General features: G+C 36.9%; 1 protein-coding gene across 2 annotated transcripts in view; it reads left to right on the forward strand.

Annotated features, from left to right (window-relative positions):
• The window catches only part of GABRA4 (gamma-aminobutyric acid type A receptor subunit alpha4), a 48,019-nt gene that overhangs the window by 10,082 nt on the left and 14,540 nt on the right, over window positions 1-23,397 (forward strand). For both annotated transcript variants that reach the window (XM_071432450.1, XM_071432452.1), the window contains 5 exons: window positions 2,336-2,556; window positions 2,659-2,741; window positions 4,467-4,610; window positions 5,972-6,124; window positions 8,444-8,703. In XM_071432450.1, the coding sequence (XP_071288551.1) occupies window positions 2,336-2,556; window positions 2,659-2,741; window positions 4,467-4,610; window positions 5,972-6,124; window positions 8,444-8,703 (861 nt within the window). The remainder of the gene's footprint in view (window positions 1-2,335; window positions 2,557-2,658; window positions 2,742-4,466; window positions 4,611-5,971; window positions 6,125-8,443; window positions 8,704-23,397) is intronic.

Consider the following 23,397-nt stretch of genomic DNA (forward strand, 5'->3'; position numbering starts at 1 on the left):
CAATCATGCAAATTAGGCAAGATTAGTAACAGCTTAATTTACAGGTTATAATTAGATACATAAGGCCTGATTCTGGTCACACTTTCAGTGGGTTTTGGCTGGCTTAAGAAATTCACTTCATGGGATTTAAAACAGATTTTCACGGCACAGAGGCAGAATCCAGCCTTGCAAGGAGTGTCTAAGTAAGTCTACTATGGGAAAAAACGTGTAATATCTTTGAAATTGCTTTTCATTTCTGAAACTTATGTTATGCTCAGGTGAATAGTAATGACATCACTTCAAAAATACTTGTTGACATTTTCATTTCATATGAATGCCCTTTGTTGATCTTTGTGCTCCTTTAAGCATCACTTTCAGCAAATGTTGTCTGACAAGAGTTTTCACAAGTATATTCAGAAATTAAACGTCCAAGTCACATGCATGAAATAGTAACAGAGGAGAAATATTACATTTGCATGTTCTGTTATTTGTGGCTGAATGGCTTTTGATTTCAAGGTCAAATCCAGCAAAACTCTCATCAACTTTAAAATACAGTGATGCATCCTTAAATCATGCAGCAGTTGATCTTTTTATAACATAATCAAGAAATCCCATGGAAATAATGCAGCCATACGTGTTGAACTGAACTTCTTCATTGAAAAAGCAGTTTCAGGGTAGTAATTTTCTTCCCATATAGTGCTGCTGTTCCTTTGTGTTGCACCTGATATAATTCTGTTATATGGAAAGGTCTGTGATAGCAAGGTATTTTTTCCAGATCTACAGTTGTGACAGCACTCTCATGTTGAAATGCATCTTACCCCTTTGTGGGTTATCATGTGCAGGATGATGCTTATCAGAGTGACAAGGGGCACAAGAATGTGGTCCCAAGGAAATCTAGTAATAAGTGCCTCAAATCTGCAGTGAGGGCTGCATGCCATCTCTCAGGTTTCATTTTCAGGGGAAGTTATTAGTTATATTGGAGCATATATCTAGGCAGAAGTGAGAACATGGACTGAAGATGGGTAAGGAACTTGCAAAAGGAGAGTTTATTTCCCCTTTCTTCATTAAGGATGATTTAGGAGGCTATTTAGGGATGCAGGAATTGTTTCTGGAATACTCTTCAGTTAATATATCCATTAGTGACCCAATGTAATCTGAATGTGGCTGCACTCATAAAACTTGCTGCAACAGTGACATGTACTATGGTCTCAGTACAGGGGAGGTCAGAACATCTTTTTAGTTGCTTTTTTACCCATTTTCATTTTATGAATGGTTTTCATTTAATGAAAATGGTTGAAATCTTATATTACAAAATCTGCCAGGTAGTAGCTAATAACAGAAACTGCTACTTATGAGCTATGAAGTTGCCAGCAAGAAATGACACTAGAAGAGACACTTTTCGTGGATTGACTATAAATCACAGTGGAGGATACAGTTGTGAAAAAGAAGATATACAATCCTAAGATGCATTACTAGTAGTCATGCCTCCTGCCAATGCAAATAGATACGGTTTTACAAGTAATTTCAATGGAGACATTATGCAGAAGAATTTGAAATCTAGTCAGAAAACATTGTTCGGCTTAACAACAAAATCAAAACTGTAAGTTAGAAAGGACTTAAATGTGACCTTTTTCATTGCCACATGGCAGCTTTTTTTGTGAAATGCTTTAGCTTCCTGAGATGAGAAATGCATTCTTTCATCCATTCATTCTCATTTGATTTCTCATGATGTGCCTCTGTCTGCCGTTCTGCAGTTGTTTGCATGTTTTCTTTGGAGCATCTGAGTGGCTTTTCTGAGGAAGTTAATGGGATATTTACATACTTTAAAAAAATGTAGATATATATGCAAATCTCTATATAATTTATTATCCCTGATTTGTGGGCATGGAAAAAGATTTACTTAGCTTTCCTCAGTTAAAAGCTTGCTTTCCATGAGATGAAGTTGGGTTTTCTTTCCTAACTTTAAAGTGGAACTAATTGTTTGTCCTGGTATTTTCAATTCAGCCAGCAGCAGCTGATCAATGGATATATTTTCTTTAAAATCTTTTGACAATTCTTGTCAGAGATAATTTTGTTTCCAGTTACATGCTTGACTTCCAATTCAGTTGCCTGCTTCCTGAAACTTAATTAGGTTAATTATTCCTTAATGATTAAATGTGTAGCAGTTTATTGATATGACTAATGTAAGAAATTAAGCTATTAAGAAATACACAAGACACGTTAATTGGTGGAAAGATGTTTTTGTAGTGGACTTAGGATTTTCTTCTCTAATGATTTCTTTGCTCCTGAGGGATTTCTTCTTTTACAGGAAATGCACATGCAAATGTGATCTTTGTTTTTCTGCAATTTAATACAGGAATATACAATGGATGTCTTCTTTCGTCAGACATGGGTAGATAAAAGATTAAAATATGATGGCCCTATTGAAATTTTAAGACTTAACAACTTGATGGTTTCGAAGGTATGGACTCCTGATACTTTCTTCAGGAATGGGAAAAAGTCTGTTGCACATAATATGACAGCCCCAAATAAACTCTTCAGAATAATGAGAAATGGCACCATCCTGTACACAATGAGGTATTTAATGTGTTTGTTTGACTTCTTACAATTACTGTATGCAAAAGTTGTACTGCCTAGACAAAATGGCAACCAGAGACTATTTAATTTGTTCCATTATAGGCTTACAATAAGTGCAGAGTGTCCCATGAGATTAGTGGATTTTCCCATGGATGGTCATGCTTGTCCTCTCAAATTTGGGAGTTGTAAGTTGCAATTATCAAATTTCTTGTAACTACAGAATTTAAATAGTAGAATTAAATTTTGAGCAGTTACTAGACTTTATGAATTTATAGAGTTATGTCTTGATATACAATCTCTATGCAGAAAAAACTCCTGTTAATTTCCTCAAGACTTCAATTTAAGACCTCAGAAATTAAACCCAGAGAACTAAAAAGCAGGCGGTGATTCAGCTATTATGTTAAACCCCACTATTCTGGACACACAGTTGCTTGAAATATGTTGTTTTTCTTGGTTTCGGGGGAGGAATTGGATACTTGGTGAAGTGAGAGGTTCTCTGGAGAAGACAAACTTACCTTTAAACAGCCAGGTAAAAGACACCTAGGGAAGCGGGTTAGCTGACTTTCTCTACAGGTAGTGGAAGCACATTGGCATTTAAGAAAGAGGTGTAGGTTATGTGCAGAGATTTGATGTCTACTTGTAATTGTCTGTCTGCTGGCCTGTAAGAGGAGTCTGCATGGCAAGTTTAGACAAAATAAATAACTTTTTAACTGGTGAGAAAAATTTTAGTGCAGATGACTTTTCTGCTTTGAAGTCAGATGTAGGTTTTTGAAAAATATCCAAATTTTGGATAGAGGAACAGTTTGGGATTGCTGCATAAAAAAACTAGAGAGGGTAGCTGTGGTTCCCTGATGTGAATCCAAAGCAGAGACCTCTGAGATCCCCTGGAAATGGTTGGTGCACTCCATTAACTATCTTGTTATTCTTTTAAGCCTTCTTGGTCACTGACTTCTCTGCTTTAGACCCTCCAATGGCTGGACATTAATCTGTTCTCCTTGACCCCAGAGCTCTGAAGTCAGGAATTGCTGCAGAACCTTCAGAGATTTTCCATTGCATAAATTTAGCTTATACAGCTGGATAGTCAACCTGAACGGGGGTATGAAAGACACAGCTCTGATAGGACTTTTCATAAGTGGAGGCCGTGTGCTGCAAGATTTGCCTTTGGTATCAGGTGTATGATAGGGGGGATTTGATAGTGGGGGCTCATTCATAGTAACAGCTCTTCAGACAGAATCACCACTCAGCAGGAATTGCTGAACACTAGTCTGATGTTTCCCTGAAATAATGTGTAACCATTTCAAATGTAAGACTGATTTGATTCCATTTTAACAGGAGTTTGGACTGTGTAGGGATTGAATGCTAGCCCTAAGACATGTCTTTTGCATTAAATGTAAAATGTTTCTTTGTGTGTGCTTATTTTGGGGCCATTGTGAATTCTTTACTGACCTACGGTTTCTGGCAAATATTTTAAACAGAAGTTTAAAATGTTGCCATTTTTAGTATAATCATCTTTTTTTGTAAAGTAATGTGCACCCAATCTTCAAAATATATCCTCCTTGTACGTACTCTTTTCTTTTTTATCTTAGTATATTTAAATAGTAAAGTTATAGTTAGAAATTGCTAAAATAAAGATAAACTTTGCATGCCCAGGAAGGGCTGATCCATAAGGGATTTATGTTTAGTCTTCACATTCATATGTGAACTGAATTTATGTGTGACACTTGACATATTACCTCAGCTCTTATTTATTCTACTCCAAGGGTGGCTTTTTGGGGGTAACTTAACATGAAGGGTATCTTCTGAAATTGTTTATGTATGTTTTACTGTTTGGTTTCAGTAGCTTTGGCTTTGGTTCTTAGTAAGGCATGAGAAAAAGTTTCCTATTTATGCAAACTGATGCTGTGTTGTAGATGCTTATCCAAAGAGTGAAATGATTTATACCTGGACAAAAGGACCTGAGAAGTCAGTGGAAGTTCCTGAGGAGTCTTCCAGTTTAGTTCAGTATGACCTGCTTGGGCATACGGTATCCTCTGAAACTATAAAATCTATTACAGGTAGGAATCTCGTCAGTAAAAGTCAACTTGACATAAAACTAACCTGTAACATTGCCCAAAGCCTGTTCTTTTTCTTCCTGTAAGTTTTATTCTACTGAATGTCATAGGGTATGTATTAAGGGCTGAGAGTGTAAATCTGAATTAGGTTTCTGTCCTTGAGATTTACATTTGCAGATTCATTACAGTAGATTGCGACAGTCTTTCAGAAAGCTAGAATGAGATCATTACTCCAAGGGACAAAATGAGCATTTAATCACTGCTTAAAATGCAGTTTGAAGAGTCAAGAGGATGCCTGGGTGAGGAAGTAATTTCTCAGCACTGTATCCACATTATGTGCAAAAGACTTCCTTTGTTTGGTGGTGCAAACAGCTTGGGATAGAAGTACAGCATACAGAATGGGTTATTAAAACCATAAAAACCCTCTAGCCAGATAAGGGTAGGCACAAATACATTAGTCACAATAGATACTTCTGCTGATTTGTGCTGTAAGAAATAAGGCAAATGGCAACTACAGGCATCCAAAATGAGTGAAGTATCACTGATGAGCAGTGTGGTGATAAACAAGCATATTCCCAAAATATTTTTAAAATTTGGAATCATTTTCTAAGCATCAGCAGGTTTGGGTGTTGTGAGATAGTCAAAATGAAACAAATAAAGCAAATATATTTGATGTATTGCTCTATGGATGTTTTACTCAAAGATAAAATGGCATTTTGCAATTCACTAGGAATTTACCTCTCAGCATATAGATTATTATGAGTTAATAAAAAAAAATTCCTTGCTGTCTCAAAAGGCTCATTCTGTAGTGCTTTATTGTAGACAGTTTATTGTGTTTATGGTAAAACTGCTTTTTTGGTCTGTTTGCTTAATATGAATTACAACATTTTAGATAAATTTAGAGTATTTTTAATTCTTCTCAATTATTTGTTTCATTATCATAGTGGGACTGACTTATAAATCTAGCAAAAATTTGAGATGCTTGCATAACATTTGATGTGTATCATTGTTCTTAATTTTTTATTCAGCAGGTAGGTACCACAATGTTACAGATACCATGGTAGGTAGATAAATTGTGTTGTTGGATTCTCATCTTCAACAGCTGTCAAAAGGATTTTTAAAATCATGCTTATACTGTAAAATGTAATTCAGTATTAGTTGTATTATTGCATTTTTGATATCAACTTCCATGTAAGGACCTACTTTTTCTGGGATTTTTAAACAAACCTTCATTCATTCTTGTTCTGAGAAGATATCTTTCTGTGCATGTTAAGTTATATGAATAGCATCACCTTAAACAATCCTACTTGAGAGTCTGAAACAAATTTTATACACAGAAAAATATTTTCTTTTTATTTTTTTAGGTGAATATATTGTTATGACAGTTTATTTCCATCTCAGACGGAAAATGGGTTATTTTATGATTCAGACCTACATCCCATGCATTATGACCGTGATCCTCTCTCAAGTTTCATTTTGGATAAATAAGGAATCAGTACCTGCTAGAACTGTATTTGGTAATTATTTCCTTTTTTTAACTTTTTCTTGTACTTGCTCTTTTAAAAACTCTCACTAGAATAGGCCTTTTCAGTGCCTTGGGGTATATTCCATGCTATTGCAGAAACAAGGGGATAATTTAAATTCAGGGGGAATCTTGCTGTTGATGTATGAAGAATGTTGTTGAGTGAATCCTTGGACTCTGAGGAGAAACTTGGAATATATAACCAGAAGGGTGGCATGGTAGCCTGTAGCAAATGGCTCCTCAGCTCTAGGGGTTCTACCTGCTTGAGGGAGCAAACTAGAAAGACCTGGCTCTGAGTAATGCACTCAAGTCCTTAGTCTACATCCAGATCAGGTTTATCCTCCAGTGGATAGTAGTGGAGGTACTTGAACTCAAGGTTTATAGAATACTTGTAAAATAAATTGTTTTGGAGTGTGTGAGATGTTCCAATGTCTTGTTATGAGGTATCTGTGTCATCAGTGGAAGCTTGCTATGAATAAGGCTTAGATTCTGTTACTGTAATTTCTTATTTAGTGCTTTTCTTTCCTTTCTGCCACTGCCATCATGAAAATGAATTACAAAAGCAAACTGATCACAAGATATTAAAATTGATCTTTTCAAAATACAGCTTGAATGAGGTGGCACAGTGAAAATACCAGAAAATCTTCAGTGGAAGACAAAGTGCAAGAATCTAAATGGAAATATGTTTTCTAACAAAGAAATAGGATAAAAACATTTTAAAAGCTGCCTAAAGCAGGAGTTCTACTACAAGCCTCTCAATAGACTGCTAGATGCTGGCAACAGTAATAGGGGCAGTTGTACTGGCAGCTCCAAGTCTTGCAGAAGAATGATTTAATGGAGAAAAATCTGACAAAGACTGTCAGCAAACTAATATTGTCACAGATTACCTCCTTGTTTTTGGTTAATGTTTGGTCATTTATTTTACTTTACCCTATTTTTACATCTATTAAGCAAATGTTTTTAGAAACAATTCAGAAAAAGTTTTTGCTTGAAGTGGACAAAGGTCCACTCAGGTCCTTAGAAAGGATAGGGCTAAACAGAGATGGGTCTCCTCCAGGAAAAGAAACAAAACCCAAACAACCAACTTTCCCTGTTTTTTTTTTTTTTTTTCTCAGACCTAAACATTTTCAGTGGTGTGGTTTTAATACCTTCCCACTGAAGAAGGTTTTGTGAGCTTGCATCTGTATTTTTTATCCTCCTGAAAACTCTGAGAAGTCCTTTGAGCTGTCATGACCTGGCTGCTACTCTTTTGTTTTTCTTCTTTAGAAGGAAGGACTGATGTCATTGTGAGCATTTCTCTGTATGGCAGTGTGTCGGTGAAGCCTTTTTTCATTATGTTACCTTGATGGAATACCATCATTTAGCAAATGGGGATGTGAGAAATCTATTGAAAAACATAATCTTAATGAATTTAAATTCTTCTGAGCATAAAAATTGCATCTTGAATTAGAATGGATACAGTGTTCTTTTCATAAGAGTAAGGACATCTCTATTTGTAGTCACTCATCACCTCATCATGAGGTTATCATGCTAGGACTTATGCAGTGCTCAATGCATACTTGGGATTTTACATTTTTATGATATGGGATATTCTGGATGAAAAAAGAAAAAAAGACCCCATTCATTTGTTTTTATGCAGCATGTGTTTGCATTTGAAGTACTACCATGAAGTGGCCATCTTTTGATGGCCATCTTCAGTGTTCATGCTTCACACATTTTAATTAAAGTTGTTATTTCAGAAGATGAAAATCTAATTAAATTTCATTGGCTGACTAGTAGCAGAAGGCTGTAAAAAAATCTGATGATTTCTTAACTAGCAGATTTTTTAGCATAATATTCTTCCTTAGCACCAAAATGTTTCTTGGGTTACAAGTGTGATCAGAGACACAGATGCAGAATAATAGGGGGCATTCAGAGCCATTTACAGGAGAAGTCATGTTTTTGTGGCAGTCTGGGGAGTACTCACCAATTTAACAACTTATATCTTATTCGCATGTTTAGAAAATAACTTGTAAAAAATTCAACTGAACTTGACATGAAAAACATATAAAATGAAGGCTTCTGTGTTTTTTTCATGTGAGCTGTAGATGATCTGCTGACGTCATGGCTTTCTGTGGCTCCTTTAAAAAGTGGTAAGCTGTTTTAGGACTTAGCTGCTCATGGATATGTGATGCTTGCCATGACTTTAATGCAGTATTCACAAGCAGCAGAAAACGACTCATATGTGATTTAAAATTCTTTGTTTGAAGGTCCTTGCCAGTTCTTGCTTTGTTTTACTTTGATTCAATAGTTCTTTTGCTTTATTTTTTTCAAGGAATAACGACAGTGTTGACAATGACGACGCTGAGCATCAGTGCAAGACATTCACTGCCAAAAGTATCCTATGCTACTGCCATGGACTGGTTCATAGCGGTTTGCTTTGCCTTTGTGTTCTCTGCTCTGATTGAGTTTGCTGCTGTCAACTATTTCACTAACATTCAAATGGAAAAAGCCAAAAGGAAGACGGTCAAGTCCCTTCTTGAATTTCCAGTTGCTCCAGTACAAAGGAAAAGAAGTACAGAAGAGACATTCACGGTATGTTTCCAGCTTACGCAAACATTTTCTGCATTTTTGGTAGTGTTTCTCAGTAAAAATTGGCCTTTATCTTCCTCCCAGGCTCCCTTTGAGCTAAGGATGATTGTACATCAGATTAATGGAAGGCTAATACTACACTATATTCAATTACAAAGACCTGTAAAACATGATTTAATTCTTATTTGCGTTATTGAATAAACTCAGGGGTGAGGTGGCAATTATGTCCATCCATATGTGCAGTCTCTTCTATGTTTGTGTTTTGGTGAAGGTCAGTTAGGATGGGAATCTTGAGGAAACTTGGTTTCCTTTTCCTTTTCCACGTTGATTCTGTGTGGACTGATTATACAGGCCAAGATATTGCAGATTATAAGGGCATCACGTTATCCTATGTGGCTAGTGTCTTTAATGAATTAAAATATGCTGAAGCATTGCAGCTGTACCTTGGAGCACTTCTCTAAACATCACAGATCTTGCATTGCATGTGTTGCCTACCAAGAGTTTTCTCTCTTTATCTGTTACAATTTCAGGAATTTTTGAAGAACGTTGGATGGAAACTTTCTGTCTACCACAGATATAATTTTAATGTAATTTGTGTATCTTTGCACAGTAGTTCACCTCAATTCCTGATAAGTTCTTGTGGCTCTCTTTAACAAAATGCTTGTCTGCTTTCCTAATGCTTTGGATTAATTGTGACTTAGTTGATTAGTGTGTGGACTGGCTAATAAGGGCTCAATCTCATTTCCAGTTGGGCTCACTTGTGATTACCCTTTCCTCTCTTCTCCCCTTCCCAATAAATGGTGCTTACTGTCTGAAGCAGCTGTTCATGAGACATGTAGCTAACAAAGCCACTGCAGCACCTGTCCCAGCCACGCAGGGGCCAGTACTTCCCAGCCATGGCTGGCTCTTGGCAACGCCACTCAAGAAGTGAGACGCTGACAGCAGCATTGTGATTTACTTACTCTTCCTGTCAGCCTGACTTTGTAATTTCCTTTGGCTGAGCCAGGATTTAAGAAGTGCTGTTTTAGACTAACTCTTGTTAATTTTGTCTTCTGTCTCTTTTCACATTTCGTTTGTCTCCTTCCCTATTCATCTTCTCATTTTTGCCTTCCCACCCCTTCCATTTTCTATCGCTGCGCAGCTGCTGTCCACCCACTTCCATTTTTCTTCCTCTTCTTTGCTCTCCTACAGTAGATACTGTTTTCAATCTCCTGGCTGTGTTGTTAGCTCCCATTTCTGCTTAGAAGGATAGATATGCTCCTGAAGAGTTTGTTATTTGTCACTCCTGCTGGTAAGAGACAGGAACCAAGAAATATGTTTATAGTAGCACGAAGTTCACCTTGTACACAGAGGCATTAGTGCTATGAGCTTATGCTAAGCTTCTTGACTGTGCAGCATGAGGTTTAGTAGAGTATCTTGGCTGCTCCTGAGGAGTGAAAGTAAATACTGCTTTTGGTGGTAGGTTTTATTTGGATATCTAGGAAAATAAATTACTTAAGAACAGTTTAATCCTAGGTTTATTTATTAGATTTTATTTTAAACAATAGGAAAACAGTTATTTACTCAGGTAGCTTAATAAAACTTATTCTCATGGAGGCTTCAAAGAACTCTTTTGATTCATGGACGGAATTGCTTTAAATTAGTAGTGTGTAATGCTTAGCCATTTATACACATTTTGGAGAAATTCCTCTTTCTCTCTTTTTTTTCCCTATTGTTCTTCTTATTATTACTATTGCTATTATTTAAAAAAAAAAAGCCAGCAGCAACAGAACACACATCTTTTTTCAACTTGAAAGATAGATAAAATGAGATGTGAAGAGTTCTATTCCACTGCTTAATTAATACTGCTGGGATAAATGTGGGAGCATTCTCACAGACTGGGAGATTTTGAAAGCACTCAAGGGAGCAATCTACTCAAGGGGTTACACATTAATGTTATGAGTATGTAAGTGAGTGATAGTGTATTTTAATGATTGTACCTTGAACTGTTATTTTTTTTCAAGGGTTTCTCCTTAATTCTGCCTGTACTAAGGTTTGAGACTTTGTCTTCCAAGACAGGTGTGCAAGGTGAGCCCACAGCTACTGTTAGTAAAGGCTTAACTACTGTGCAATCCTTTCTATGACTGGAGGATTACTTCTGGTCTCCCACTGTGCAGAACAGAAGAAAGAATCTAATTCTCTAGAACCTTACATGGATGTTACACCCTGATTTCCAACCTGACATGTAAAAAACTCCTTGCTATATTTTGCTTATAAGGACTAATCTATAATTTTTAAATATTCCTTATTATTATGTATTATATTATTTTATCTTTAATCATTATACTATTATTATTATTGAATTATTTCTTTATTCCTTACAATGAATCTGACTTTTTGTTCTGCACAAATACTGTCTAGTCAGTGCTGATAATGAAATCTCAGTTTCCTTGGTACTGAGATTGGTGGTGAGTTTGTGGTGCAAAGAATCCAGGACAACAGCCGGACTGTAGCATGTAATTTGTAAGCAGTGTTTCTTAATGTAAATCTGCACATTTTTTCTCACTAGATAAATGATAGTATTTAGTATTAGTAGTATTTAAAAAAATCTGTGCTGTGCTGGCACTGTTGTGGTAGAAATTCTGTTGGCTACAGTACAATTGCCAGAGCTCGAGGAAAAGTTGCATATTAAACCTGAAGTTTTTTTCAAATAGACTTTGCCTATAATACTAAATTTTCCAGTCTCCCAAAATTAAAAATTTTCACTTAGCCTGGAAAGGAAGTGTATGCTTATTAGGAAAGAAGATGCCTGAATACCTAATCCTTACAGTTCTTTCTGTTGAATATCTCACCATTTGCAAAGGGCTTTGGATCTTCTGCTAACTGGGAGGGGAGATCCCTGCCTTGAGCCTATTAGCCCTATACTTTAACCTACCTTGAAATGGCATACAGGTGTCTCTGCCCACTTTTTTTGCAACTGGGATGCCATCTGTGTAGGTTCCCTGAAAAATTATGGAGCAGTTGAGGCTGTTAAGGAAAACAAACATGGTGACATTATAGTTTGAAATAAGGGTTTTGTTTTATGAGCTGTTGATTCTATATTATTAACTGGATGGTTTCACTCATTTGATCTTTTTTTTTTTTCCCTAAAGTAACATGGTGGGATTGTCCTTGAAGGATTCTATGAGGGAGCAAGTTGGGATAAACTGGATTAGCTATAGAATATGAAGATTTTTCTATCTGATGATATTAGAAATTAGGCATATTAATAGTAAACTTTGGTAAAGATAAATTGCACATTATTAGAAGTCCTTTTTTGACAGGTAAATCTTTGACCAATTTCTGACCAGAGAATTAAAGTAGGTTTTCTGTATTGAATAAGTTCATATATTACTCATGCTAATTAGAATTTTTCGATGGTGGGTTATTTTTCTCTTTTTGGTCAAAACAACTTTTATAGTTGTCTTGGGTCAAAGGCAACTCCTATCATTTATCATTATGATCAAATGATTTGGATATACCACTTCATGTTATATATTTCTTCACTAGAACCAATAAATCTTTACTGTAGAAAATGTGGGCTATCCGTTTTTCTAAGTTATTCTCTTATGTAATTATATTTACTTTTTTGGAGCCACATGATGGGTGTTTCTGATTAATACATTGATTAAAGTAAGCACTAAATGCAGTTCAGAGGCTAGCTAAGTAGTCTGAATTGTGTTAATTCCAAGAAAAAAATCCTGGCATCAAGCTAATTTACTGGGCTGAGGGTAGGAGGAGCAAGCCTGCAATAGCTGCAGATGCAGTTTGTGTTTCTTTATCACTTGATTTGACTTTATACATGGTAATCTTCAGTATTTTTTAATACTCCTTCCCCTGCCTATCCTATTTCAACTCTTTCTTCTTGTCTTTAACTTCTTGATAAAAACTTAATGTGTTTCAATGAGGAGTGCAGTTCTGCAGAAGACATCTCAGGAGTAAGACCCAAGCTTTTTTGAGGTCTGCCTGGAGTTCATGAGGGACTTGGACAGACTTTCTGTCAGGCACAGCAGGATAGCACTTAAATATGTGCTCAACCCAAGAGAGGTAACTCAAACCTTGGTTAGCTGTGATTTCTTTGTTTTGGGAGCAAGTTAAAATGCTTTCTGTTTAGAAGGAATGAATCTATCCCTAAATGTTCTGAACTGCTTTTGTTAGTATAAGCAGAAATATTGCTGCAAGTCAACATGTGATGGAAATGAATGATTTATAGTTTGTTATTGGATTCCTGAGTCTATTTTTATGCTTCTGTACTATTTCCTTTTCACTGTATTCCTATGAAGTTTATTTTTAAAGACCTACCCAGTTTTGGAGATGAAGAATGCTATTGAAAAGTAGTCTTCAAAAAATAGACTCCTAAACAGTGGTAACATGAGCTTCAACCTCAGGTGTTTGTTAAAAGAGTGTGAAACTCAGGGAAAATCAGGTCAGACTCAAAAAAAACCCTTTTGAATGGAATTATTTCTTCAAACTCAGCCACAAGTAGGTTGTAACTATCGATTTTTCTTGTTTTTTTCTGAAGACAGTTAAATGTCATCTTGTCCTTAGCAAGTCCTGTAGCTTCTAATGGGGGAACTCGGGGGTCCAGCTGTTCACTACCATGTAGGCACACACTCCTCTCCTTGCTTGGGTGCTTTGTGACTGAAATTCACCCTGCAAGTTCATGAGAAATGTTGTCACGTGGACAAACCTGCATGCTGCTTTTGTGTGATTCAGATATATTTTCTCTGGTATGAAATACTTATCTTTTAGTCATTTATGGACACAGCTCAACTTACGTGGTGGGGTGGGCGAAAAGTGGAAATCCTCTGTCAGCCCTTGGTGATCAGACATCTAGAGCAATTAATCTGGCTGATGGCCAGCTCTGTTCCCCAAACTCCTGACTTACAAAACAAAGATTGGGCTTGATAAATTGTTCTGATGGGCTGCATACAATCTTGAAGCTATAGGTAGGATACTTCTTGTTTTAGTGTGCCATTTTTTGTTGTTGTTGTTAATCCCTGAAACTCTTTAATGGTGAGATGTCAGCAGATCCACTATTGTGGGTAAAGTTTCACTTTAAGTGAAACTGAAAATTTTAGCCTCTGGACCAAAACTTCTATTTGAATACACAGATGTACTGGAGAGGTACCAAAAACGTACCAGAGCTAGAGTAGTACCACTTACTTACTTTGCTCCTTCTTTGGAGTAGTGGGATAATAGCTTCCTTTGTCCCAGCAATAGTGAAGTGGAGCTAAACCCTCCTGCCTCATATATGAATTGAAGTATTTGAAGAGCAGCTTGGTCTTGATGGCAACACTTGGGCCACAGGTCTGGTTACTGGACTCCGTATGTGGATGCACAGCCTATCTCCTTTGTGTGACTTAAACAGTCCTGCATTTCAGTTTTTAAATATAATGACCATTCTTTTCTGCTACACTACTTCTCCACTGCCTAGAGTGTTACAGTTTGGGTTTTTTAGGGCAGTGGCATTTAAATCTCAGATCCTAATGAAGGAAGTCAGGCTCGAGAAATGCATAGAGTTCATCTAAATATAAGTACAGGACCATACAAATGGAAGCTGCTGTGCCATTGAACAATTTCTTTGACATGTCAACAGTTTTCTGCTGCTCTAATTTCATTACTCAACATTTTTATTGTTGATGATTTACAGTCAAGATATGCTAGAATCAGGTTTAAATAGGGTAAGAGTGGGTGCAGGTCATAAACAACTGGCACATTTTGTACTGAATGCTGCTTGAAAGATAGGAGAGATTAATCACCTGGGAGAAGGTTGCAGTGACTTAGTGGGAAGTTCCAATTTTTGGATACCTGAAGGTAGATCTAAAATGGTTAATGAAATATTTTGTTAGCTGTGATGGTCAGGTACAATGTTTTATGGGGCTTTTTATGCTTCCTTGATTTTATTTGCCTTCTGTTGTTTTGCTGCTTTGTTTTTTTGGTGCAGTTTTTGGGTGGTTTTTTTGGTGGGTTTTTTTTGGGGGGGGGTGTTGTGTGTTAATTTGGGGCTTTTTTGCTATTGTTTTTGGTTGTATGTTTTTTTGGTTTGGTTTGTTTGGGTTTTTTGTTTGGTTTGTTTAGTTCTTTTTTTGATTTTTTGGTTCTTCCTCTGGATTTTTTTGTTCATTTGGATTTTTTTTGTTTGTTTTTATTTTTTTACTTGGTTCACTAGACTTAGCCAGTTGTACGGATCAACTGGCACTATTCATAATGTATAAAGCTAAAAATTGGCTCAAACAATATGACTTGGGCATAAATGAGAGACATAAAATATAAAAATTTTATTTAATATTTCACATAATATTTCTTTTTAAATAGCACAAATTAAAGTGCTATATTAAAAATTTTTATCTTTCTTCAACAACCTGATATTACTCTACTTTCAATATGCTTGGGTTGTGGAATGAATTTATAGTGTAAGTAGAGACGTTTCTCTACTGCAAAGTGAGCAGAGTAATTAATGGAAGTAGGCAATGTAGTATAGGATTTGTGCCTAGATTCTGACCCAACTTGATTGTAAACTCTGCTGAATTCCAGAATTCAGTTATAGTGAAGACAGAAAATGGCAGGGTGCTTGACCAAAATTTTTGGGATGTAAAGGTGGACAAAGAAGTTTTTTCTTATTGTAGTGGAAATGTTTTTTTTGGGGCAGGTTGGGTTTGTTGTGACTTTTTTTTTGTCAATATGCACAAAAAGAAGCAGGAGTTTAGTTGCAGCACCTGGTAGATAACAAACAATCCTGCTGGAGTGCTGTCTTCTCCAAGCCTTATTAGGAAATGCTATAATTGATCACTCTTCAATTTCCTGTAAGTATTAGAATGAACTGTCACAAAGTAGACAAGGAAATACAGAGTAATAATAATACTTGGCTGTTACTCATCTGATGCTAAAATACTTAACAGTGCTTACTCTAAGTTGTGGAAGACTTTATTGAAATAGTATTAGGATAAGGCTTCTTTTTGGAAACCAAAGCATAATGCAGTTATTTTAAAAAATAGTATATCCTGTTGTTTTAAATTCCAAAAATGGGCTTATCTTTCTCTGCCATTGTGATGATTTACTGGAAAAACAAAAAGACTGTCTTGTTTCAAAAAACCATATTCATTATGTTTTTTCATTAGAATATACAATGTATGTTTCTGTTTAACAATAAGTTATTTTCCTGACAGTACCAGTTGCAAGCATTCAGATAGGTCTTCTATTGATATAATGTCAATTTCCTCCCTTTTAAAATTCTTTTTTGGTAGAGGGAAATGTTACATAGTCAAAAAATATGTTGTAGGATTTCAGAAACATCAAGTCAAGGGCAATTCTTCATGGTGACAGGGGTAAAATTTTCAGATTGTTCAGCATCAACCCTTACACTGAAAATTATTGGGGAGTTTATAGTTTTCCCTGTGATGGTTAGTATGAGATGATATCTCTGAACACAAGACTCTTCATATTTTTTGCTTAAACTTTTTCATGTATTTATATTTAAATATTAGTTTTGTTTCCCCTCCACAAAGTTTTCAATACTGGTGTGTCCAATGACACCAAATCACATTTCAATTTTCCAGCTGCGTGTAAGATTTCTGGCTGACTTTATTTTTTACACTGGGAAAATTGGAATCAGAAGAAATAAGCATTGAGAAGCTTGGGAAAATCTACAAGACAATGAGTGTTCAAAGCACTTTCAGCAAATTACTAAAGCAAACTTAATATAGCTTTAAGGTCAATGAAATTTGAAAGATAGAGAAAATAACTAAGGTCCTTGGTTCCTAATCAGCCATTCTTCTTCCTTTCAGAGATGTCACACAAATCACCACCAGTATTCATTAGGACATGACTTAGGCTAATAGGTTTGTTCCCCACCACAGTTATGCTTTCAGTTCTTTCATTTTGTCACAAGATGAATAAAATCTTTAAGAATTGTGTGCACCAGTGCATACATGTTTGCATGTGTAAGGCTTTTAGGCAGCACACAGGTGGATGGATTTATTTGGCATAAATTTGCCATGGTTTTTGTAAGTTATGTTTTGTGCACTTTTATGCCTGTCTGGTGGTAGAACATAGAATGGAGTGCTCTTCTTTCTTCTTTTCTCTTCCCATCACATGATTCAGATTGCAAAATGAACAGAGTGGATATTGAACTGGCTCTTATAACATATCTCCCCTTTGTTTTTCCTTTTTAAATAATTTTCACTGCTCTCTGCACTGCTAGATCTAGGGACTAGAATTAATTGTATTTTGTGGCAGGGAAGCTTTTACTTGGCTATAATCCAGGGCTCTATGAGGCAACCCAAAGTCTCTAGTATTATTCCAGTAAAATTCTGATTGACTAGCTCTGCAACATAGTAGTAAACCAGGGTAGATTTCTCCTCCAAGTTTTGCTTTTGCTCGCAGCAGGTCAATATGGTGACTCAGTGGGATTTGGGACAAGCAGCATTATTTACACTGATGACAACATGCTGCTTCCCTGATAAATGTCAAATAGTGTGAATTTGGCAGGCTATACAATGTCCTCTCAGAAGAACAGACTGTTTTCTCAGGAAGGATTGTTAAGGATAAAAAACACTGTTGTAGATTTTAATAGTAAAATAATACTAAATTATCATACAAACAATTTTGTTGTTGCAGCTAAACAGTAAGCGATGTCAGACTTTGGTTGCTCTCAGCCTTCCAATTTTTGAATGAATTTTTGCTTGGATTAATTGAGTTCTCCTAGTTTGGGAAGGCCATGCTCTCATATAATACATTACTGACATTTCTGTATATTCATTTACCTGTGTCTCATTGAAGTTTTAGTTGTGCTGTCATGAAAGACACTAATTGTATCCTTGGAAAATTAACAGAAAAGCATAAAGGTGTTTATTGGCTGTTAAGTTTTGATTCCATTCTACTAACACTTCATTGATACATACCTGATTATTCTAATAAACAATTAAAATTCTTTGCCATTTTAAAAATGCTTTGATTGTGCTTCCATTTTCAGGAATTTTTTTTTGACTGGTTGATTTTGTGTTTGGGTTTTGTTTTTTACTTAGGGAGATGAAGTATGCAAAATGGTGATTAGGCACCTGAAAGGCATAATTACTGGGAGGCATGTAAAAAACTGACTTGTTGCTTGTTAAGTGTTTGCCATGCATCTTAGGTGGATACCTACCCCGTTTCAACCCAGTGGCCAGTATGCCTCTTAGATACAGCCTCCCACCAATCCCATGTGGGAGTCTGAGCAGACTTGAGTCCTGCCTTTTCAGTACTGGAGATTAGTAGCTTTTTCAATACTCAGATTAGTAGCCAGACTGCTAGGTAGTCCTTGGCATATTAAGTTCTATTGAAGCTGCTCTCATTATGTTAAATAATTTGTGTGGGGCCATGGAGAAGGAAAGGAATTGATTCTGGAGCTGGCTTGTCTGTGCATGCACTGCAATGGGAGGGCAAGATTGAAGTGTGGAGAAAGCAACATCTCTAGAAAGGAAGGATGATCACTTGTGCTAGAATATCCAATGGCCTGGTGGGGAAACGCTTGAGATGTGAGAAGGCTGTGTTGATATCCCTGTGACAGGGCAGATTTGAGAAGTGGTCTCCGATCACCAAACCCATGCTCCCTTCCTGGTTGCTGGGTTACAGCAGAGGAGGACAGTCTTTTTATGGTGTGTCTTAGCTGTCTTGCCTCAGGAAAGAGTTCAGAGCTGGAAGCACTGGATACAGTTGGGTGGCTCCTTCTGCAAAGGTGTGTAATTTAGGCTGTGATCCTACCCAGGGCATTTCTCTCCAGCTTTGACAGCTGCTTGCTGGATGTCGAAGTGTTAGCTCTCTCTCCCACTAGAACTGGTACCAGATGGTGGTGGTGTGACTTGTAAAGTCTGCTGTGTATTTATCCTTGGGAAAAGAGAATTTACTCCTTTAAGTATTGTACTTCCTCAGTCCCAGAAAGAGATACCATTTTAGTGATATCCTGTGGCAAAGATCTGTTGTGAACTAGAAAATGTATTGACCTGCAGCAGTGAGCTCTCCACCTGAGTAAACAAACAGTGCAAAAGCAGCCCTGGGATCTTGCACAGTGATGTTGTGTAGCTCTGTCACAGGGTGAGCCTGACACAGGTCTTCAGAAGTGTCTGTTTATCCAACCCCACATCTGCTGAGCTGTTTTCCAAGGAGTCCTGAGGAAGATTAGAAGAATGCATCTGAATTATATTGCCAATACATGGCTCTAGTTTTAATGTGCACCTGTTTTTCAAGAGTTGATGATGGCTGTGCTTCCTGGTGATCAGAGAGCCTAAGAAGGGGATTTTCCATGCTGAGTACTACTGATACTCTGTTAGCTCAGGCAGTAAGAGCTGCTTATTTTGGATTCACATCTCAAAAGGATGTGCCCATCATAAAAACTGTGAAGAAATTTAAAATTACAGAGACTGATTTAAAGTTGCTATGTAGAGCACTAAAGATACAGAAAGATGCTCTTGAGTTGCATGAAACAGCTGATTGTACAATGCTGCACCAATACAAGAGTTTCTCACAGCTTGCACTGTTCTCACTGCTTTTGTTTTTAAATACAGTCCTAAGGACTAACTTCCCTGGTGTCCTGGTAACCACTTTTATTATTGCTGCATTCTCCCCAGGACACGACTTGTGACTTTTAAATTATGTTCCTGTTTGTTTTATGGATTCTAGGTTGGCCTTATCATAGGAAATATGCAGTGTGGTTGTTACCAGCTCTCTTTGTTCTGTAACAAGATGACTAAGTTTGTCAGTTCAGTACTGCATATTGCTGTGCTGATGATCCCCTTCCCTTGAACCTCAGCTCAGCTGCTGCACGCTACTTCACTTCATGCTAAATTTGCAATCTTGACTTCATTGAAGTGCAAAATTGCCTCACTTGTCAAAAACTGGTAATACATAAAAAACAATCCGGTACTTTATTTTTTTTTTGGCTCAAGTTGAGGCTTACATAGACTTAGAAATAGTTTCAGAATTTCCACATTATGTGAGCAGCTGTTTATGGTGTACAAACCATGTTAAATATTGAAGAATTTAGATCAGCTCATATTTGTGCATCATTTTAGTGCTGTAGTAAACAGCAGTATCCATCAAAGTTCAGCATAAATGGAAAAGCAAATATTGTGTGAGTTGATTTTTGGCAATAGATTTGTTGAAGGTTTTTTTTTGTTTGTTCTATACATTCTGTCATAGACATTGACCATCAAACTTACAAACCACAAATCTGCCACAGTATTAAGCAATAAATTGCATAGATTTATCCTGAGCTATGCTGAAAGCTTCTTTCATTGTATTATTCATGGTTAATTGCATGTGGATACAGCATTAATTACCACATTTTACTTATATTTGTAAGGAGGTTGGTATAGATGTCCTACCTTCATGCTAAATGGACTTTCTGTTCTAGTACTAGCAAAAGGGCATCTTGCATCAGGACATTACACATAGGAAGAATTTGTATTTAATGATTCTTTCCCTAATTTAGTTCTTTTAAGGATAAAATGCATGGGAAATACTATGTGATACTTAAAACTAAAGCAAAATCTCAGTGCCTTTTAAAGCAGTCAATACTTAAAAAATATTTTTGCATATTGCATGCTATGTGGCAAAATTTGTCTGACTGAATTTGAACCTCCTGGCCTATCCTACAGCCTCCTTCCTCCTCAGTGAAGTATGCTTATGCATAGGATGGGAGATTTCTAAACCTGTTTTACTGAGGAAGTTTTTTGTTTTGGTTCTCTTTTTTTTTTTTAGTTGTATTCACTAAGGAAATATTCATTTGGGTAGAAAGGAGGAGTGATTATGAGTCTCTTCTGAGAAAGACTTTACTCCACATTTTCCCATATTTGGTCAATTCCTTGGCTTTACTACACTCACCTATCTGCCTCTGGCATGATCAAAGTTTTGGTGATAAATGTTTGAAGTTCCATGAAGGCTGGAATTTAGTTTTCACTGTTGCTGATGTTGGCTGTTAAAAATAGAATAGGTATACATTAGTGCACATTAATGTATCCCAGCTAGCCACAGAGCTTTAGCCAATGAAGATGTCTTACAATTAGGACAATATATGTATTCTCAGAGCTCTTGAGAACTTTGATTATGCACAGACAGGAATTGTGCACTCAAATCACCCAAAATTTTGAAATTCATCCATACTGTTTCTGCCAGTAAAGGTTCAGAGGCTGAATTCTCCTGACAGGATCTATAGCAAGAAAGTTTCCTCTTGAAGGAGGATTTATCAGAGCAAAGTACTTACAACTGCTGATTTGGTGGTGGTTACAATCAGAGTTTCTGGTGTGTGTGGAATTGGTTGTACCAATTGATTGGACCTATCAGATGAACAGATTGTTTCAAAGAAAAGGTGAAGCAGCATTTACCCAAGCAGAATTTGTTGTTTTATAGACAGGCAATCTTTCTCAGCTCTATTAAGCCTGGCACTGCACAGTGGAATAGACTGGATGTTATAGTAGTTTCCAGGCTCCCATTTTGCATTCCTGAGATATATGATTTTAAATGTCTCCCAAAAGCCTTACTGAAATACCTCCAGAAAATCAGAACCTTTCTTATTCTAGAGTGAGAATGTGAAAAATGTGCACTCGGTGTTTCCTGTGGAGCCCCGTCTGGACCAGCACGGCAGTCCTGTTGGCTCAGGACAATTGAGTGGTTTCCTGACTTGCCCTCATAAAAGAATCCTTACTTTTGGATAATCCCTTCCTTTCTTGGCTTGCATTTTCATTTGGCTCCTATTTGATTTTCATGTTATATTTCTTGTTTTTGTGCCTGTGATGGGTTGACCCTGGCTGAACACCAGGTGCCCACCAGAGATGCTCTATCACTCCTCTCCTAAACTGAGAAGGGTAGAGAAAATACAACAAAAAGCTCATGGGTCAAGATGAGGACAAGGAGAGATCCCTCACCAATTACCATCATGGGCAAAACAGACTTAACTTGGGGAAAATTAGTTTAATTTATTACTAGTCAAAGCAGAGTAGGGTAATGAGAAAACAAAAACTAAATTTTAAAATATCTTCCCTGAAGCCTTCTTCCTGTGCTTAATTTTACTCCTGAATTTATCTCCTGCCCTAGAGTGGTTCAGGGGGATGGGAAATGGTAGTTACAGTCAATTCATTGCAAGTTATCTCTGCCACTCCTTCTTCCTCAGGGGAAAGAATCTTCTCAGTCTTGTCTTGCTCTAGTGTGAGAACCCTCCTGGGGCAGACAGTCCTCCATGAACTTTTCCAATGTGAGTCCTTCCCAGGCTCTGCAGTTTTCATGAGCTGCTGCAGTGTAGGTCCTTCCATGGAGTGCAGTCCTTCAAAACCAGGCTGCTCCACACTCTGGCATGGGGACCTCCACGGGCTGCAGGTGCATGTTTGCCAGACACAGGGGAAGTTTCTGGCAGCTTCTCACAGAGTCCACCCCTGTGGCCCCTATGTCATGCAAACCTTGCCATGCAAGCATAGTCATAGCATCTTCCAAACTAAAAGGCAGTTTCTTGTTTTGTGCTGTTGTTTTAAAAAAGATAAAGTGAAATAATTTTGGGAGGTAGCAAGTGTTTGCATACATTTATAATTTTGTTGGTCAGATTGTCATTATCACATTACCCTTTTACTAGGGGTATATACCATAACTGAAATGACTGTGGAATGTTTTCCTAACACAAAATGAGCATTGTATTTTACTATGTTTTACAACAGAATTTGAGTCATTGAGGCTTGCTACAGAATCAGTCTTTTCTGATATTTTTATTAGTGACTTTGTCACTAATCTTCAGATGATGTAGAGTTGTGAGATAGCTTCTGTACAGAGGAGAAATGTTATTTTAGTAGGAAGAACTGAGTTATCTTTGCAATGTTGAATAGAGAAATATAGAAGAGCCCTATGTATAAAACCAGTAATAAGAATTTTTGCAAGATATTTTTTACGTGGACAACTCAACAAGGAGGGGTACCTGAGTGCTTTAAATGAGGAGAAGGAACTATTGTCATGATATTATCTTGAGTAAAACAAGTGCAAGGAAAGGATAAATGATGGTCAATGTGCTGTTGAGGCCACCGTGGCAAGGAGAGTGCATTCTGCTCAGCTTTGTCAAGGCATGGCTGTGGGTGCTCCAGGAAGCATGCTTGTTTCAGTACCTTTCAAGAGCAAGATTCTGCTCAAGAACAAAAATACAAACTATTACAATGACATTGTGCAAGAACAACGGGGTGTCTGTGATACACTGTCTGTGGAGCACGTTAGAAATGCCATTTCTGATTTCCATGCTCTGAGTGATTGGAAGGTGGTTTCCAGGGAATTAACAAAAATGGTCCCACATTATTGGTGCTTGTTATGCTGTGTTATTTTTAGATGTTACAGTGTTTTGTATTCAGCCTTTATGTGTACATTTATGTGTATGTTATGAGAAAAGTGTTTTTCTCTCTGAAATTAAGGTTTCTGAAGTGTTGGAAGTTTTCTGTGTCAGTAACAAGAAAGCAAATGCCCAGTAGGATGTTACACAGCACACATTTTGACCATTTGAAATAGTATAGATAATTTTATTCTAGAATAGAGACCGTAATGGAAAATAAGTAGTGAACCCAATAGCAACAGGCCTGATTTGGTCATTTAGATGACAGTTGAACTGGGGAGGAAGACGAGGTATTATGCAGATATATTGATGGAAACAAGTTCCTACAAAAGAAATGGAGATGCCTG

Source organism: Agelaius tricolor, unplaced genomic scaffold (assembly GCF_023055355.1).
Source record: "Agelaius tricolor isolate 1412-34295 unplaced genomic scaffold, bAgeTri1.0.p SCAF_8, whole genome shotgun sequence".
Classification (NCBI taxonomy): Eukaryota; Metazoa; Chordata; class Aves; order Passeriformes; family Icteridae; genus Agelaius; species Agelaius tricolor.